This window comes from Oncorhynchus tshawytscha, linkage group LG06 (genome assembly GCF_018296145.1).
Source record: "Oncorhynchus tshawytscha isolate Ot180627B linkage group LG06, Otsh_v2.0, whole genome shotgun sequence".
NCBI classification, from domain to species: domain Eukaryota; kingdom Metazoa; phylum Chordata; class Actinopteri; order Salmoniformes; family Salmonidae; genus Oncorhynchus; species Oncorhynchus tshawytscha.
Window position 1 is genome coordinate 26,347,890 of NC_056434.1, and position 19,698 is coordinate 26,367,587.

Below are 19,698 nucleotides of genomic sequence, written 5' to 3' on the forward strand. Positions count from 1 at the left end.
AGGCTGTCAGATCTGGATCCCAAGTTCAGCTTGATGAAAGAAGGCCATTACGTTGCTCCATACTTGGGGCGAAAAAACCAAATTGCTTACCTTCTTTATGTCTTGGCCTTTAATTGATGGCTTTTGTTTGTTTGATTTAATGGAATTTGTTCATTTAACATTGTTCATTGTTCTTCCCTACTCACATGTTCAGATAGGAGAAGAAAGCATTGTAGAGGATCATCAAACATTTGCAGTCTATTCATATAGTAGAATATAAAGAAATATTTTCTACAGTCAAAAGGTCAATATCTGCACTTTACTGACTTAGCCATTACCCACTATGTTTATAAAATAATGTTCCCCCCCTCACATACACACAGACACACCTGTCCATCATTGAATGTAATTTCTTGGACATCTTGAAAATAGCCATAATAGACCCACTTGAAAAAAGTCTGGTGTTTCATCTTTGGGTTCCCACTAGCAGCTAACGTATACTCTTTGTGTTTTCTGTCTGGTTTTATAATATTCTCATTTTTATAGTAAGACATAAGCAGTAAATGATTACTTTCCATCATGCGGCTATTACTCACTGCTGGTCGTCCTTCATTTGTTTATCTGCTGTATGATTTAATAAAGATTTATGCTTTACTTTATTTGTAGAAATACTGCCAGAGTTTACAGTAACAACTTGGTCTTTAAAGGAACCATCTGCAGTTGCTACTTCCATTTAGTTTACTTTTAAAATGAATGATACAGTATGTACCATACAGTATGTATTCATCTGTCGTACCCCATCAGAACCCAAAATATGAACTTCTTTTACTCCAAGGTTTTTAAACAAAGTAAATGTAAACAATACATAGCCTCAAAACATGGTACAAACTATCATTTTGATGTCATGGATGGTCAGTCCTTGCATCCATAGTTCTGTCTATGAATTTGAGATTTCTCTAGCCCCATCCCTCAGCTTTTTACAGAAACAGTGGCAGGGAGTCTGTTTTGTTGTTTCAACTGCTGATTGTCGCTGGGTCATGCCAACATTTATAAAACCTCAAAATTCCAGGACGAGGCCTTCCGGGTGGTGCAGTGGTCTACGGCACTAGGGCGACCGGGAGGTCCATGGGGTGACGCACAATTGGCCTAGCGTCGTCTGGGTTAGGGAGGGTTTGGCCGGTAGGGATATCCTTGTCTCATCGCGCACCAGCGACTCCTGTGGCGGGCCGGGCGCAGTGCGCGCTAACCAGGTCGCCAGGTGCGCGGTGTTTCCTCCGACACGTTGGTGCGACTGGCTTCTGGGTTGGATGCACACTGTGTTAAGAAGCAGTGCGGCTTGGTTGGGTTGTGTTTCGGAGGAAGCATGGCTTTTGACCTTCATCTCTCCCGAGCCCGTACGGGAGCTGTAGCGATGAGACAAGTTACTGACAATTGGATACCACGAAATTGGGGAGAAAAGGGGGTAAAATTCAAACAAAAAAACTAAATTCCAGGACGATAGGATAGAGCCTAAAGACGATAGGATAGAGCCTAAAGACGATAGGATAGAGCCTAAAGACGATAGGATAGAGCCTAAAGATGATAGGATAGAGCCTAAAGACGATAGGATAGAGCCTGAAGATGATAGGATAGAGCCTAAAGCCAGAGGGACAAGAGTGTGGTTGTAATCATTCACAATTCACAATCTTATGTGATACATGGTTCCGAACACATGTTCCCTGTCTTCTGTAGGTTGTGATTATTTCAGTAGAGGAACCATCCAGACAGGTTTTGTCAAGATGCAATACAGCTTTTGTAAAAATGTACTTTTCGTAGCAGGTTAGGATCATTAATGCAGCAGGTTAGGATAATTAATGCAGCAGGTTAGGATCATTAATGCAGCAGGTTAGGATCATTAATGCAGCAGGTTAGGATAATTAATGCAGCAGGTTAGGATCATTAATGCAGCAGGTTAGGATCATTAATGCAGCAGGTTAGGATCATTAATGCAGCAGGTTAGGATAATTAATGCAGCAGGTTAGGATCATTAATGCAGCAGGTTAGGATCATTAATGCAGCAGGTTAGGATCATTAATGCAGCAGGTTAGGATCATTAATGCAGCAGGTTAGGATCATTAATGTAGTAGTTTACAGACAGACAGGTGATCCTGAACCCACTCTGCTGCTTCTCCAGCTCCCTCTAGTGGCTGTATGAAAACACTGCACATTCTGATGTCATATTTTGCCATGCACTTCCAAGTTAGGTTATTTTTCCATGACATGGCTGAATGTTTTTGTTAATTAATTTTGCTACCTTTATTTTAGACACAAAGCACACACAAAAAATAAGTAGTTTCTAGTATTTTGTTTCTAGTATTTTGTACAGATCACAGTTATGAGGCTATATGTATTTATCATGTATATTTAGTGCTAAATACGGCTGCTAGAATCCTGACTAGAACCAAAAGATTTGATCATATTACTCCAGTGCTAGCCTCCCTACACTGGCTTCCTGTCAAGGCAAGGGCTGATTTCAAGGTTTTACTGCTAACCTACAAAGCATTACATGGGCTTGCTCCTACCTATGTCTCTGATTTGGTCCTGCCGTACATACCTACACGTACGCTACGGTCACAAGACGCAGGCCTCCTAATTGTCCCTAGAATTTCTAAGCAAACAGCTGGAGGCAGGGCTTTCTCCTATAGAGCTTCATTTTTATGGAATGGTCTGCCTACCCATGTAAGAGACGCAAACTCGGTCTCAACCTTTAAGTCTTTACAGAAGACTCATCTCTTCAGTGGGTCATATGATTGAGTGTAGTCTGGCCCAGGAGTGGGAAGGTGAACGGAAAGGCTCTGGAGCAACAAACCGCCCTTGCTGTCTCTGCCTGGCCGATTCCCCTCTTTCCACTGGGATTCTCTGCCTCTAACCCTATTACAGGGGCTGAGTCACTGGCTTACTGGGGGCTCTTTCATACCGTCCCTAGGAGGGGTGCGTCACTTGAGTGTGTTGAGTCCACTGATGTGATCTTCCTGTCTGGGTTGGCGCCCCCCCTTGGGTTGTGCCGTGGCGGAGATCTTTGTGGGCTATACTCGGCCTTGTCTCAGGATGGTAAGTTGGTGGTTGAAGATATCCCTCTAGTGGTGTGGAGCCTGTGCTTTGGCAAAGTGGGTGGGGTTATATCCTTCCTGTTTGGCCCTGTCCGGGGGTGTCCTTGGATGGGGCCACAGTGTCTCCTGACCCCTCCTGTCTCAGCCTCCAGTATTTATGCTGCAGTAGTTTATGTGTCGGGGGGCTAGGGTCAGTTTGTTATATCTGGAGTACTTCTCCTGTCCTATTCGGTGTCCTGTGTGAATTTAAGTATGCTCTCTCTAATTCTCTCTTTCTCTCTTTCTTTCTCTCTCTTGGAGGACCTGAGCCCTAGAACCATGCCTCAGGACTACCTGACATGATGACTCCTTGCTGTCCCCAATCCACCGGGCCGTGCTGCTGCTCCAGTTTCAACTGTTCTGCCTGTGATTATTAATATTTGACCATGCTGGTCATTTATGAACATTTGAACATCTTGGCCATGTTCTGTTATAATCTCCACCCGGCACAGCCAGAAGAGGACTGGCCACCCCACATAGCCTGGTTCCTCTCTAGGTTTCATCCTAGGTTTTGGCCTTTCTAGGGAGTTTTTCCTAGCCACCGTGCTTCTACACCTGCATTGCTTGCTGTTTGGGGTTTTAGGCTGGGTTTCTGTACAGCATTTTGAGATATCAGCTGATGTACGAAGGGCTATATAAATAACTTTGATTTGTATATCATGTATATGTGGAGGGGGAGAGTCCTTGAACAGCTTTCTGATGTCAATAGCAGAGTCTTTCATATGAGGGTGGATGTCAATACTGATTACCTGCGTCCTTACACTGCTGGAGCAGAGTGTGGATGTTGCTCTCAGTACTTGTACACACACACACACACACACACACACACACACAGACACACACACACACACACACACACACACACACACACACACACACACACACACACACACACACACACACACACACACACACACACACACACACACACACACGTAGCATGATGTACTGCAGCAGTCATTACAAAATGCAACTGTTGCACTGTAATCAGTGCCAGTCAGCTTAAAATATATATTCCAACCACTTTATCAGTGATTGAATTCAATATTTTGGTACAGCCTGAAGGCTGCTGTATAAAGTACAGTGTAGGATTTGTGTACACCTGCAGCGCAGGGCCTCCAGGGGGCGCAGTGGGAGGTTGCGTTGGTCCTGTCTCTCTTGCTCAGTGTTTCGTTCTTCCGACACATGTACTTCAGTGTACTAACCTCTGTGGCTGGGTCATGGGGAGGGGGCAGAAGTGCTCTGGGGGGTCCTGAACAGAGGGCTGTTGAGGGAGCAGGAGGAGCAGTCATCTTGGCTGGCACCAACCTCCTGTGTGAGTAACACACCTTTACACACACTGTTACATAGGCCTATGCACTACTTGAACCACCTAGTTCTTTCAAACCTTTGACTTTATTATCTCACTCCGGGGGCGGTAGTATCCTAACCCTGAAAGGGTCTTTGTGGTTGGCTACTCTGAGTAGGTCGACATGTCTGCCATCGATCCAGTCCAGTTTGACAGGGGGGGGGGCTCTATCTTTGGGGTGGACATTGTCCTCACTGCAGTTTGGTCTGAGCATCCAAGGCTGTGGGAAGCTCATGTGACAGGGATGTAGTCCCAAGCAGATTTGTTTCTCTAGCCACAGAATGTTGAGCAACACAAGGTTTCTTCAACTTTGTGATGTCAATGAGAATTCTATGGATGTTCAGCTATCTATGATGATTTGAAAGAGACGTGCCACCCTCCCTCCTACAGATAAAAAACCGTGTGAGAGTCTGGTCAGTCTCTAAGTCATGGTATTGTTGAGACCTTCATTCCTATACTCCTTTAGTCATAACTATTCACTCTTGGTAATTGTGTCAGCTTATGAAACATCTGATTAGTATATGAAAGGTGTGATGAGAGTATGATAACCTGAGTAACGATATGAAGGTGAGGTCACACTTGTCAGAAGCATGCTGTCTATCTCACTCTATCTACAGTGATATATATCTGCTTCTAAGCTGAAGTGATTAAGGAAACAGAGAAAGTAAATGATTAAGGCAGACAGGGAGACACCAGCAGAAAGACTGAGCGTTTCAGAGAGGCAGTACAGTACTGCTGGAGTCTGTGATGGTTGGTGTTTGTGTGTTCCTCGTTGGCATATTGATGTTGGTGTGGGCAAGGGGGTCAGTGGTACACAGATACTGGTGTGGCCAGGCGTGGAGGCAGGGAGCAGGGGGTATTGGGAGACCCAGAGATGAATTGCTGACATAGAGATTTGGGGACCTGTCACATCACTCACACAATGGGAGGGACACTATGGGAATGCAAATCACACAGAGGGGGGCGTCAGTGTGTGTGTGTTTGGGGGAGGGGGATCCCAAACTTAGTGAATCCCAACCCACCGCCTCGCCCCTACCAAGTTGCTCAGAGGTCCCTCTGTTGTCAAGTAGTTGACGAAACTCAGAGGGTGACTTCCAGAGAGTGGTGAGGGGATCAATAAACCCATCAACTTCAGGACACACTCATGACTTGAATAAGGCAATTCATGTTCCACTTTTAAATAATAAAACAAGCATTACATTCAAATGAACATTTGTCATTTTACAAAATCTAAACCTCAGTAACAGTTCCACATTTAATTGAATCTTTTACATGTGTCAAGTCTTGTCATCATACATAAACAAACACACGTGTCATATAATTAGGCACTCCTTTCCATTATTTTGTCTGAAATTGCACAAACTCAAAAATAATGCGATGCCTTATGGGATTCCACTTCGCTATGAAGCCGGCAATGTTGCAGGCTAAGACAAAGTGCCTACGGGCTAATCAGCCCCTATACCCCTCTTGTGCAAGTGGTGAAGGTGCACGTGAACGCGCAAATGGAGGGGTGAGCGCCAAGGGGAAGGGGGGCATTTGGGATTAAGCCAGAGTTATGCAAAAATGGCCTCTCACTCCCCTCCAGTCCATTAGATGGCAGTGTTGCACCTTAACTTTGGCCCAGACTAGACAGGGTATTCGAATACACTGTGGCCGTTATTTGCTCTTAGCATTGGCAGTCTGTGTTGCTGATGGGGCTGAATATGAATCCACAGTACAGAGAGCGAGAGACAGAGAGACAGAGACAAAAGAGAGAGAGACAGCGAGGACAGGCTGGTGGGTGGAAGCAGTGCTCTGGGTCCCTATGTTTTTATCCATCTCTGTGTGGGTCTCAGCCTCTCTTATCTGTCATTCACTCTGGAACACACATTTGGTTTACCACAGCACTATGTGGTGGGTGGGTGTGTGTCTGCTGTGTGTGTGTGTGTGTGTGTGTGTGTGTGTGTGTGTGTGTGTGTGTGTGTGTGTGTGTGTGTGTGTGTGTGTGTGTGTGTGTGTGTGTGTGTGTGTGTGTGTGTGTGTGTGTGTGTGTGTGTGTGTGTTGTCTGACACAGAGCCTATAGAGTGTACGAGGCAGTAGGTGTGTTCTGACCATAAGGTACTCTGAGAAAAAAAGGTGCCATCTAGAACCTAAAAGGGTTATTTGTCTGTCCCCATGGGAGAACTCTTTGAGGCACCCTCTTTGGTTCCAGGTAGAGCCCTTTCCCCAGAGGGTTCTACATGGAACCCAAAAGAGTTCTATCTGGAACCAAAAAGGGTTCTACCTCAAAATCAAAAAGGGTTATCCTTTTTTCTAACAGTGTAGTGAGTGAGTAAGAAAGTGAGTGTGTGGGATTGATTAACTCAGTCTACCCGCTGCACCTGAGCTCAAGGCCTGATTATGTGTCTAATCAAAGCATGATTAAGTTTCCTATTCAGAGGTCCAGTCGGCCAAGCTGAGACACTGGGCGACCGCACTGCCGTGCTGCTGACAGGTCTCTGGGGCTCCGAAGTGATTTGGTTTTAATTTGCTAGTCAGGGGTCGGGACACAGAGTGTGTTGGCTCAGCGCAGCCTTGTCTTAACCAACGTGTTTGTCCTGGTATTGATCCCTGATCTGCAAACTAAGGTCAGCCTGCCCTCGGCAGCAGGGGAGTTGGAGAGGAATGGAGTTGATCTGGAGGCAATAACGCAGGTTCAGGTCTGCAGGGCCGGCTAGCAGACAATAGGAATATCAATCCAATGGACTTTAACTGGTGGCCTCTCGTTGCTAAACACATCACTCCTGATGGGAAGGGGGACTGCTGTATCGGGTGTGGACAGGGGGAGGGGAGAATGGGAAAAGAGGGAAGGGGGGTATGACATAGAGAGCAATGTCTGTTCTCCTCTCCCAACATTGTTCGAGGTCTTTGATGAACTTCAACACTCAGTGACACTTAGTGTGACAGTCACATGATCACACACATCCCTACAGGTGTCGGTGTCATTAGACTGCCCCAGGAGGCTGACCTTTCTGAGACAGACAGACAAACAGCATATTGGTTTCAGCATGCAAAGCCTTTGTAAACACTTACACCACATACTTAGCACTTTGCTTGTCAATTTAGCTCCCCTCACTCCCTAAAACTCACTTCCAAAAGCCACCAACCTTTGAAATTAAGTTTCAAGGCTTCAAAGCTATGAATCCAAATAAATGTTGGTATTGAATGTTTTTAGATTGATGCCAGGAATTGATCATGTGTCATAGAGCTGCTGTTTGTTGTCAGTGGTGTTAAGGGATGTGGTAAACCTCAGTCCGATTGGGTGGCTGTACCCCCTGGCGCTGGCTCTTATCAGCTCCAACACAGGGACAGCCAGGGACAGACACACAGCAGACAGCAGCTAGCTGCAGGTCCCCTCCCTGCCTACACTAATCCAGCTAGCCCACCGCTGGCAGCATGTTGTCTGTCTTGTCTTGTGTTCAGCTGCCTGCCTGCCTGCCTGCCGTCACACGTGACTGAGCGAGAGGAGCTGCTGTAACTAGAGCTGCAATGTCTGAGGTTGATGATGTCGTCATGGGCATGCTCTGATGAGCTCATGGTCAGGGGCCTCTGTCATCTCCAATGTCTTAAGGGAGCCCACATCATTTCTCTCTTTTTCTCTGCTCTATCTGTGTTTGAACTGTGTGTGTGTTGCTGTATTCCATGCGGAGCACTAGGGAACACTGAGAAAGGAGAAAGACAGATGACAGGCCCTGAGTAAGGTGACAGCACATTCCTCCTCTCATCAGCCCAGCACCTCTGGAGACACACAACGATGCGCTCTACCTGGGCCATCAAGGCCACATGTACTCCTCTACAATACTTCATCTTCATCTCCCTCCTCCCTTCCTCCTGTTCCTCCCTCCTCTGCTCAAATTTCCTTGTTTCGTCCGGTTCATACATCCTTATTTATTCATGTCCATATTTTCTTATTTGGAGGTACAGACTGCTTTCAGCTCCCCAGCATCTCTCTGGGGAACTATTTGGGAGATGCGCCTGGTCTGCATTCCTGCAGTGCCACAACACTTCAGTAGACCAGCAAATTAACTTAAATGGAGAGCATGCAGGTGGCTTGAAGGCTACAAAGCAGATGTGTTTTGGTCTAGCTACCTACCACAGGCTACTACCTTTGAACTGTAAGATATAGTCATTGATTTTATGTTCATATGTAAATGTACTCCTGATTTAGAGGTAACTCAATAACCCGCCCAGTGCCATGGTGAGTAGATTTCAGTCAGTGAGTCCCTTATCCCCTTTTCCCTAGCAGTTAGAGGGCTGCAGTAGAGTGGTGATCAGACAGACAGTACAGACAGTGTCACACTGACAGTCTGTACATACTGTAGTCAGCTGAGTCACAACAAAGATCTTTGGCCCCAACCTGCAAGCTACAGTCCGTCTATTATACTGGTGGACTTGGCAGTTTCACATCAATCAGTGTGCACCACTTCCACAAGGTGGCAGTATATACATGACTCACTCGAGACTGGCTTTCCCAGGGTCATTGAGTTCCATCAAGTGCATGGGACTATGGCCCGTGATGTGATCGGGCAGAATCTGTGAGGGAGGAGCGCCCTTCTCAAATGGAACAGTAATCTGCGCCACCCAGTCATGATGTCAACAAGGCAGCAAGATGCATCGTTCAGAAACATACATACATCTCTTTTCCATAAAAAATGTGTTCGAATTTTCAAACTAGTTTTCATTGGAAAGGCAGATTAAGCTTCTTTTTTTTAAAATCAAAAGCCATCACTTTTGCATGGGACAACACTGAATCTTGCTCATTACTCATTACTCCACATGCTTAACCTATGCCACCTATGTCACCTGACATCGCACTCGGCCAAAATGTGGCACCTGGCTTGGTTCCAAAACTGAGGCAGCTTGCCAAAACTAATGCAATCAACACTAACCCACTTCACCCAGGGCATGCCAGGGGCATGAACAGAACTCCCTCATTTACAAAAACCCTTGAATGAATAGGTGTGTCCAAACTTTTGACTGGTACTGTATACTACACTAACTCTCCAACATACACACACTCACACACACAAAACACACACACACACACACACATGCATATTGACGCCACATATACACACACACTCACACATAGACACACTTTCACATTCTTTCACACTCTTCACATACAGTGCCTTGCGAAAGTATTCGGCCCCCTTGAACTTTGCGACCTTTTGCCACATTTCAGGCTTCAAACATAAAGATATAAAACTGTATTTTTTTGTGAAGAATCAACAACAAGTGGGACACAATCATGAAGTGGAACGACATTTATTGGATATTTCAAACTTTTTTAACAAATCAAAAACTGAAAAATTGGGCGTGCAAAATTATTCAGCCCCATTAAGTTAATACTTTGTAGCGCCACCTTTTGCTGCGATTACAGCTGTAAGTCGCATGGGGTATGTCTCTATCAGTTTTGCACATCGAGAGACTGAAATTTTTTCCCATTCCTCCATGCAAAACAGCTCGAGCTCAGTGAGGTTGGATGGAGAGCATTTGTGAACAGCAGTTTTCAGTTCTTTCCACAGATTCTCGATTGGATTCAAGTCTGGACTTTGACTTGGCCATTCTAACACCTGGATATGTTTATTTTTGAACCATTCCATTGTAGATTTCGCTTTATGTTTTGGAACATTGTCTTGTTGGAAGACAAATCTCCGTCCCAGTCTCAGGTCTTTTGCAGACTCCATCAGGTTTTCTTCCAGAATGGTCCTGTATTTGGCTCCATCCATCTTCCCATCAATTTTAACCATCTTCCCTGTCCCTGCTGAAGAAAAGCAGGCCCAAACCATGATGCTGCCACCACCATGTTTGACAGTGGGGATGGTGTGGTCAGGGTGATGAGCTGTGTTGCTTTTACGCCAAACATAACGTTTTGCATTGTTGCCAAAAAGTTCAATTTTGGATTCATCTGACCACAGCACCTTCTTCCACATGTTTGGTGTGTCTCCCAGGTGGCTTGTGGCAAACTTTAAACAACACTTTTTATGGATATCTTTAAGAAATGGCTTTCTTCTTGCCACTCTTCCATAAAGGCCAGATTTGTGCAATATACGACTGATTGTTGTCCTATGGACAGAGTCTCCCACCTCAGCTGTAGATCTCTGCAGTTCATCCAGAGTGATCATGGGCCTCTTGGCTGCATCTCTGATCAGTCTTCTCCTTGTATGAGCTGAAAGTTTAGAGGGACGGCCAGGTCTTGGTAGATTTGCAGTGGTCTGATACTCCTTCCATTTCAATATTATCGCTTGCACAGTGCTCCTTGGGATGTTTAAAGCTTGGGAAATCTTTTTGTATCCAAATCCGGCTTTAAACTTCTTCACAACAGTATCTCGGACCTGCTTGGTGTGTTCCTTGTTCTTCATGATGCTCTCTGCGCTTTTAACGGACCTCTGAGACTATCACAGTGCAGGTGCATTTATACGGAGACTTGATTACACACAGGTGGATTGTATTTATCATCATTAGTCATTTAGGTCAACATTGGATCATTCAGAGATCCTCACTGAACTTCTGGAGAGAGTTTGCTGCACTGAAAGTAAGGGGGCTGAATAATTTTGCACGCCCAATTTTTCCGTTTTTGATTTGTTAAGTTTGAAATATCCAATAAATGTCGTTCCACTTCATGATTGTGTCCCACTTGTTGTTGATTCTTCACAAAAAACTCCAGTTTTATATCTTTATGTTTGAAGCCTGAAATGTGGCAAAAGGTCGCAAAGTTCAAGGGGGCCGAATACTTTCGCAAGGCACTGTATACTGCTGCTACTCTGTTTATTATCTATCCCAATTTCCAAGTCACTTTAACCCCTACCATGTACAAATTACCTCAACTAACTCGTACCCTTGCGTATTGACTTGGTACCGCTACTTCTTGTACTGTAGATTGTTGGGAAAGGGCTCGTAAGTAAGCATTTCACTGTAAACTCTACACCTGTTGTATTCGGCACAATAAAATGGAATTTGATTTGATAAAACCGGAGAGCAACATCTGTCCTGTTTAAGTCCATAAAGAAAATATTGCATGTAACAAACAGTTACATGACCTACACAGCATGGTCAAATGCAAGGTAAAGTTAGTTGGCAAAGTTAATTTCTCCATCAACTTGCTCAAGTTGTAATAACATCCTTACTAAAAATGTTCAACTTTGACATGTTGCAGACTAAATATAGGGAGAAACCCCCAGATTACGGATGTTAACCTGTGGTAACCCCAAGATGTGCATCAAAACAGCACACTCTAACTATTGATTCAGGACCACGGAGAGTTAACAGAGAGCGGCCTCCCGCCTCCGCTATTTGCCAGCACCACCAGCTGGACAGCGCCTCTCTGGCAGAGGCAAGATCTCAACGAGCACGTTCCCACTGACTCATCACAATAATATATGCAACTTTGAATAAACCTGTGCAGTATAGACTGGGTATACAAAACATTAGGAACACCTGCTCTTCCATGACATAGACTGACCAGGGGAATCCAGGTGAAAGCTATGATGCCTTATTGATGTCACTTGTTAAATCCACTTCAATCATGAAAAGGAGGAGACGGGTTAAAGAATGATTTTTAAGCCTTGAGACAATTTGGACATGGATTGTGTATGTGTGCCATTTAGAGGTTAAATGAGAAAGTCAATGTAATTTGTAACACAGTCATCGTTATCTGTCAAGGGGGCCTGGGACATCAGCGTTGTCCCAGTGATTGAATCAGCGCTCATAGCCATCCCAGCCATCTTTTCCGTCGGTCATCTTCCCTTCCAACAGTCTGGACAGTGACACTTCTGAAAGCGTTCACTGCATTCAGTCTACTATCAAGCCGTACACATGGATGTCTTCAGTCACGAAATTTCCTCTGTAGGGCCTGAAACAGTGAGTCCAAAAATGAACATAAACCATTTCTGTTTCAGAGCCCTGCTCTGGTTGATTCATTTGCTATCTCAGCCATTCAAAAACAATGTCCAATGATCTCTGGCCTTCATGTACAGAATGCACTGCTCTACTTTTGAAGTTCCAACGAGTGGGACAACCTCCCAGCACCTGAATGGCATTGTCAATCTCAGAAGCATGCCTGTCTTTTTGCATGATAAAACAATTCGGAAAACTGTAAATGGATGCAAAAAAACAGTGCGTCTTGAATCTTGCTTGTCCCCTGTGCTAAAACCAAGTTAGGTTTGTTGGCTTAACAATCAACAGGGCGTATTGACAGTGCGTTTTCATGAGCACCTGAATGCCACCTCGCTGCCCACTCATGCAGCTTGCCCCATCGTAAGTCTGGCAGATGAGTTTGGCTGCCGGGTTGTATTTGCCGATAGTTTGCATTACAACAGCAGGGATCACCTCTACGTTTCTCTCTGTGTTTACATTGGAAAACCCCAGAGGTTTCTCACAACACCTTTATCGTTGATATAGGGAACTATGATTGATATTGGACATTTGCAGTGTTTGTATCTGTGGTGTCATCCACCTGGACTGCTATGAAAGGGGCAGAACTGATCTCACTGTCCAGCTCACTATGCGACCCACTGGGCACAGACGTCAGTTCAACGTCACATTTGTATTTAGATTTGGTTGAGTTGTCAACTAACTTGAATTCAACGTGAAATCAAAAAAACAAATCAACATGACATTGGATTTAGATTAAAGTTTGGGTGAAAAAAATATGAAATTCCCTTAGGTTGATGAATTTTTGCAAATAAATAATGTGAAAACAATGTTGATTCAACCCATTTTTTGTTCCAGTGGGGATGCTCTGAATGATGTCATTTTTTATGGTGTTTGACATACCAGTAAATACGGTGCATGTCCCAAGGTGTTCGTTCAGCAATGGCAGTATCGGATTCCACAAATGCATTGACAAGTTAAACAAAATTACATTTACATTTAGCATTTTAGTTATTTAGCAGACGCTCTTATCCAGAGCAACTTACAGTTAGTGCATTCATCTTAAGATAGCTAGGTGGGACAACCACATATCACAGGCATAGTAAGTACACTCTTCCTCAATAAAGTAGTTATCAACAAAGCTAGAAAGGGGGGTCAAGTTCAAGTGTTGGTTCAGGAAGTTTTTTTTGGGGGGGTGAGGAGGGGGATTATAAAAGATACTATTTGAAGAGGTAGGGTTTCAGGTGCTTTCGGAAGATGGGCAGGGACTCTGTCCTAGCTTAAAGAGAAAGCTGGTTCCCCTATTGGGTGCCAGGACAGAAAATAGCTTGGACTGAGCTGAGCGGGAGGGCCAAGAGACCAGAGGTGGCAGAACAGAGTGCTCAGGTTGCGGTGTAGGGTTTGAGCATAGGCTGAACTGGAAGCCAGACTTGAAGCCAGTGGAGTGTGCAGAAGAGCGGGGTGACATGGGGAGAACTTGGGAAGGTGGAAAACCAAGCGGGATGCAGCGTTCTGGATAAGTTGCAGGGGTTTGATGGCACAAGCGGAAAGCCCAGCAAACAGCGAGTTGCAGTCGTATAGACAGGAGATGACAAGTGCCTGGATTAAGACCTGTGCAGCTTCCTGTGTGAGGTAGGGTCGTACTCTCAGATGTTGTAAGGCATGAACCTGCAGGAATTATTCAGTGCTTTGATGTTTGCAGAGAATGACAGGGTGTTGTCCAGGGTCACGCAAAGATTCTTTGCACTCTGGGAGGGTGACACTGTGTAGTTGTCAACCGTGATGGAGAGGTCTTTGAGCGGGGCAGGTCCTGCACGGGAGGAAGAGAATCTCTGTCTTGTCTAGGTTGGTGGTGGGCCGACATCCAAGCTGAGATATCTCCCAGGCATGCAGAGTTGCGTGTCACCACCAGAGTGTCAGAAGGGGGAAGGAGAAAAGTAGTTGAGTGTCATCCATATAGCAATGTTTAGGCTTGTTGCTGACTCGTAGCGCCCCCTGAAGGCTTTCTCCTGTCGTCCCAGGTGCATTACTGCGATGACCAGTTTCTTCAGAATAACTATTTTTTGAGGTGCGTGCCGAAGAAGGTATATATCAATGTTCTCAGGACCTAATTCAAAGCTTATTTCTAGGACTCTGGCTGGCAATGCTAAATCAGGCTTTTGGGCACTAGAGTCCTCGATCATTCTCTATGGTAGTGACTATAGATTTACTCCTTGTCCTCAGATTGCTACTGTGATACTTTGGCCTGTCTATCAACATTGTTTGTGTACATGTGTGTGTGTGTGTGTGTGTGTGTGTGTGTGTGTGTGTGTGTGTGTGTGTGTGTGTGTGTGTGTGTGTGTGTGTGTGTGTGTGTGTGTGTGTGTGTGTGTGTGTGTGTGTGTGTGCGTGTGTGTGTGTGTGTGTGTGCATGTGTGCTTGTGTGTGTGTTGTGTGTGTGTTAATGTCATTCAGTCAGGCAGTCAGTGATGGCATTAAGGCCCAAGCAGGTAGTCTGTCAGTCTGTCTCTGTCTCAGTGTTCAGGGCATTGTGTTTTTCTGCCTGTCTGCTGGATGCTCTGACAGCAATGCTGAAGACCTGTCATCAGTGACCTTTCTCCAGTAGCACCATACTGCCTCTTACTGTCTGCACAGTGGGCCACCAAGACAGAGAGAGGGAGAGTGAGATGGGATTGATTTCTCTGATCTGGAAGAGGTGTGTAGAAACCTCCCATTTCCCTGTTGTCTGTTTCCTCTCCCTCAGAAACCTCCCATTTCCCTGTTGTCTGTTTCCTTGCCCCCAGAAACCTCCCATTTCCCTGTTGTCTGTTTCCTTGCCCCCAGAAACCTCCCATTTCCCTGTTGTCTGTTTCTCTGATCCTCCAGGTCTGGGTTATATAGTATGTTCACAATCCCAGGTGTTGTTTCTGAGCGCTATGTGTCATGTGTGTTGTGTGTGGGGGAGGGCGAGCGGGTGTGTGCGTGCATGCATGTCTGTGCGATACAACCACACAGACAATACACATCCTCACTGAGACAGAGAAATTGTAACCAGGGCAAATGTCACTGTCCAGATGAGAGCTGTCTGTGCTTTGTGAGTGTCATGACAGCGGGAGGTAAAGGTTCAAACACATGCTACTTCCTAATGTGCCTGGAGGTTTCACTTCTTCCCTTTCTTCTCCTTCTCCTGATGTGTCACACAAAAAAAACAGCTGAGCCTTTTGAGGGGACAGCTACTGAGAGAGAAGTAGTTGGGAAGAATCAATCCATTTCAGGTCAGAATATGGGAATTTCTCTCTCTCATCTCTTCACCTCTGCCCCACATATCTCTCTCTCTGTTTCTCTGCTGACCTGTCCCCCTCATCTGTCCATCTGTCCAGTGGTGAGTAGTGACCCACACTGGAAAGCTAGTAGAGCTGGAGCTCTCAGTTGTGCTTTTAAATAACTGTGATGTTTAAATTTGCCCCAAAAGTGATTTCATGGTTTGTTTCAGGTCAGCCCTGATTGCTTTATCTGTGTTGGGTTGACTTGGTTCAGTGATCGTGCTGGAATATTAAGACCTAATGACCCCTAAAGTTTAACGTTCTACCTTCATCAGATAACATGAGCTGATTCCCAATGACTAGAGCTACAGAAATAAGACAAGCACACTGACACCGTCCTAGACCAGTGGTCCATCAGAGCACAGAAACCTCAGGTTAGAGGGACAGGAGGACAGTTGGATGGGGACAGAGAGAGAGGAACACCAAGAGTTTGGTTTCTAATGTCCCTCAGATTGCTTTGGCCAGTCAGTGCATGTGTGTGCATGCACAAAACAAAGCATTTGGCATGTAATGTATGCATGTGTGCGTTTTCATGTGTACTCTATGTGTACACTTGTGCATGCATCCATAGAGTCTAACTTATGCTAGCCTGTGTATCCTGGCCCGCATCGTCAGAGTGAGTGACATGGAGGTAATAGTGATGGAGGAGAGTGAGGAGACAGTGACTCACTATGGGCCTGTTATTACAGGAGAGGATTGGCCTGTCTCCCCTCACTGGGATGCCAGCTATTGATCCTCAACGTCAACACTTCACTTCTCCTCTGTTTACTGAGGATGTCCAAGACCCAGCTCGCCTCTGCACACTCACACACACACACACACACACACACACACACACACACACACACACACACACACACACACACACACACACACACACACACACACACACACACACACACACACACACACACACACGCACGCTCCCGCACGCTCACACACGCACGCACACACACATGCACACACACACAGAGGCAAATACATGTGCTAACACAATCATCATCACTCCACATGTGGTATCCTTATATTTTTTCTTGGATCTCTGGAGTAAAGTGAGAATATCCTGTTTTGTCACTACTGAGCACGGTGCAGTTATTCTTAATTTGCTCCAGAGATCCGAGAAAATCTATAGGTTTTTAGGGATACCACATGTGGAGTAAACTGCAGAGTAAACCACACAGCACAGAGCACAGCAGTGCACATTTACCCAGAAAAATGCATCCAAACACACCCTCACTCACACACGCAGTGGATTAGTTAATTATCCCCAGACACTGTGGTTGTGTTTTCCCTCTCAGACGTGTGCTTTGAGGGTGTTTGTGTGGTTAATAATTAACATCTACAGAAACTTCAAAGGAGTGCCAACAATCTGCCTCTTTTCCACTGATAAATCATGCTCCACTACAGAGTAAAGAATTCCTCTCCTACAAAGTACCCCTTCCACACATAATACTCACAGTATGCTATTATTGTCACGCCCTGATCCGTTTCACCTGTCCTTGTGATCGTCTCCACCCCCTCCAGGTGTCGCTTATTTTCCCTGGTGTATTTATCCCTGTGTTTCCTGTCTCTCTGTGCCAGTTCGTCTTGTATGTTCAAGTCAACCAGCGGGTTTTTCCCATGCGCCTACTTTTCTATGATCTTTTACTAGTCCTCCCGGTTTTGACCTTTGCCTGTTTTTCTGGACTCCATTCCCACCTGCCTGACCATTCTGCCTGCGTTGACCTCAAGCCTGCCTGCCATTCTGTACCTCTGGAACTCTGAACTGGTTTTGACCTTTTGCCTGTCTTTGACCATTCTCTTGCCTCCCCCTTTTGGATTGTTAATAAAACATCTTGGGCTCTAACCATCTGCCTCCTGTGTCTGCATCTGGGTCTCGCCTTGTGCCCTTATAATTATAGAGGCTACTCTACCATTCGACATGCTTCTGCTAGAATATGTGTTTTTATTTTCATTGTGGATTTAGTCATTTCAATTATAACAATATATAATCGGATGTGGCACTGTTATCCCAGGTAACAAAAGAAGTTCCCACAACTTTAGAGAACGTTCCCTTTAGAGTCTCATTAGGTCATTAACTAATGTTTTCATAGCAATGTTCCCGTGATGTGCAAGGAATGTTTCCAAGAAACCATTCCCTTAATGTCAAATAGAATTACCCAGAATGTGGTTACCAAGTTCTCAGAATTGAATTTATTAACGTTCTAGACACGTTTCCATGGGAATGTTACAAGAACATTCATGTGTCCAATTTTCTGTGGGTTATGTGAATATTCTATCAACGTCCCACGAAACATACACAGAACACGGTTACCACGTTCTCAGGACATACAGTAAGATATTAATGTTCTTAACATGTTTCATGGGAATGTTCCAAACACATTAGCGTCCAGTTTTCTGTGGGTGAGGAGAATATTCCATCAACGTCCCACCAAACACACACAGAACATGGTTGCCATGTTCTCAGAATATAAGACATTAATGTTTTATTTGACATAAATGATTGCATTGTACATTTTCATAATAGTTATTAGTCAACATGTCCTCACCTGGGATTTGAACACACAACCTATGTACTCCAATCTTCCTGCTACTCCACCATATCTGTGTCAGGTATCAGTTAATCTGACTATTCTCTCATCATTGATTTTATTTCCTTATTTCAGCAATTGAAGAGCGTTCTTTATTATATTTATTGTCTAATGTTGGTGGGGCATACAGTATTAACCTGTTTTAATGTGAGAGTAGGGCAACTCCCTTAGTCTCAAACCCAGTCCACCAGTACCAATGATGAACGCCCTAACCACTGTCCAAATAAGGGATATCTCTAAGGCATCTGCTTATTGGGTGAGTATAGTTAGGCCCTGTCCAGAAGAAACCCTAAACCCTCCTCTCTAGGCACTTGTGTAGACCTGAAACAACTTGATAGTAGTAATTCAGGAGTATCATTAAAAAAGGTTATCAAATAAAAATAAATGTGCCACATGCTTTGTAAACCACAGGTGTAAACTAAACAGTGAAATGTTTACTTACGGGCCCTTCCCAACAATGCAGAGAGAAAGAAAATAGAGAAATAATAGAAAACTAAAACACGCAATAATAAAAGGAGTAATAAATACACAATGAGTAACGAGAACTTGGCTAAATAGACAGGGAACCAGTACCGAGTTGTGCAGAGGTATGAGGTAATTGAGCTAGATACACTATATCACACAAAAGTATGTGGGCACCCCTTCAAATTAGTCGATTTGGCTATTTCAGACACACCAGTTACTGACAAATGCATAAAATCGAGCACACAGCCATGCAATCTCCATAGACAAACATTGTCAGTAGAATGGCCTTACTGAAGAGCTCAGTGACTTTCATTGTGGCACCGTTATAGGATGCCACCTTTCCAACAAGTCAGTTCGTCAGATTTCTGCCCTGCTAGAGCTGCGCCGATCAACTGTAAGTGTTGTTATTGTGAAGTGGAAAGGTATAGGAGCAAAAACGTCTCAGCAGTGAAGTGGTAGGCCACACAACCTCACAGATCTGGATCGCTGAGTGCTGAGGCTCGTAGCACGTAAAAATTGCCTGTCCTCGGTTGCAACACTCACTACCGAGTTCCAAACTGCCTCTGGAAGCAACACAAGCACAATAACTGTTCGTATGGAGCTTAATGAAATGGGTTTCCATGGTGCAGCAGCCGCACACAAAGCTAGGATCACCATGTGTAGTGCCAAGCGTCGGTTGGAGTGATGTAAAGCTCGCTGCCAAGTGGAAACGCATTCTCTGGAGTGATGAATCATGCTTCACCATCTGGCAGTCCAATGGACAGACAAATCTGTGTTTGGCGGATGCCAGGAGAATGCTACCTCCCCGAATGCATAGTAAAGTTTAGTGGAGGAGGAATAATGGTCTGGAGATGTTTTTCATGGTTCGGGCTAAGCCCCTTAGTTCCAGTGAAGGGAATTCTTGAATTTTTTGGGGGGAAGGCCCTTTTTATGGCTCCCGAGTGGCGCAGTGGTTTAAGGCACTGCATCTCAGTGCTAGAGGCATCACTAC

At 44.9% G+C, this 19,698-nt stretch overlaps 1 protein-coding gene across 1 annotated transcript in view; it reads right to left on the reverse strand.

The window, feature by feature from the left end:
* Positions 1-4,325: 4,325 nt before the first annotated feature.
* LOC112253456 (laminin subunit beta-1-like) overlaps positions 4,326-19,698 on the reverse strand; it is a 42,635-nt gene continuing 27,262 nt past the window's right edge. Inside the window, exons 6-7 of the mRNA XM_024425428.2 lie at positions 5,270-5,337; positions 4,326-4,418 (exon numbers count right to left, since the gene is read on the reverse strand). Coding sequence (XP_024281196.1) covers positions 4,326-4,418; positions 5,270-5,337 — 161 coding nt within the window. The remainder of the gene's footprint in view (positions 4,419-5,269; positions 5,338-19,698) is intronic.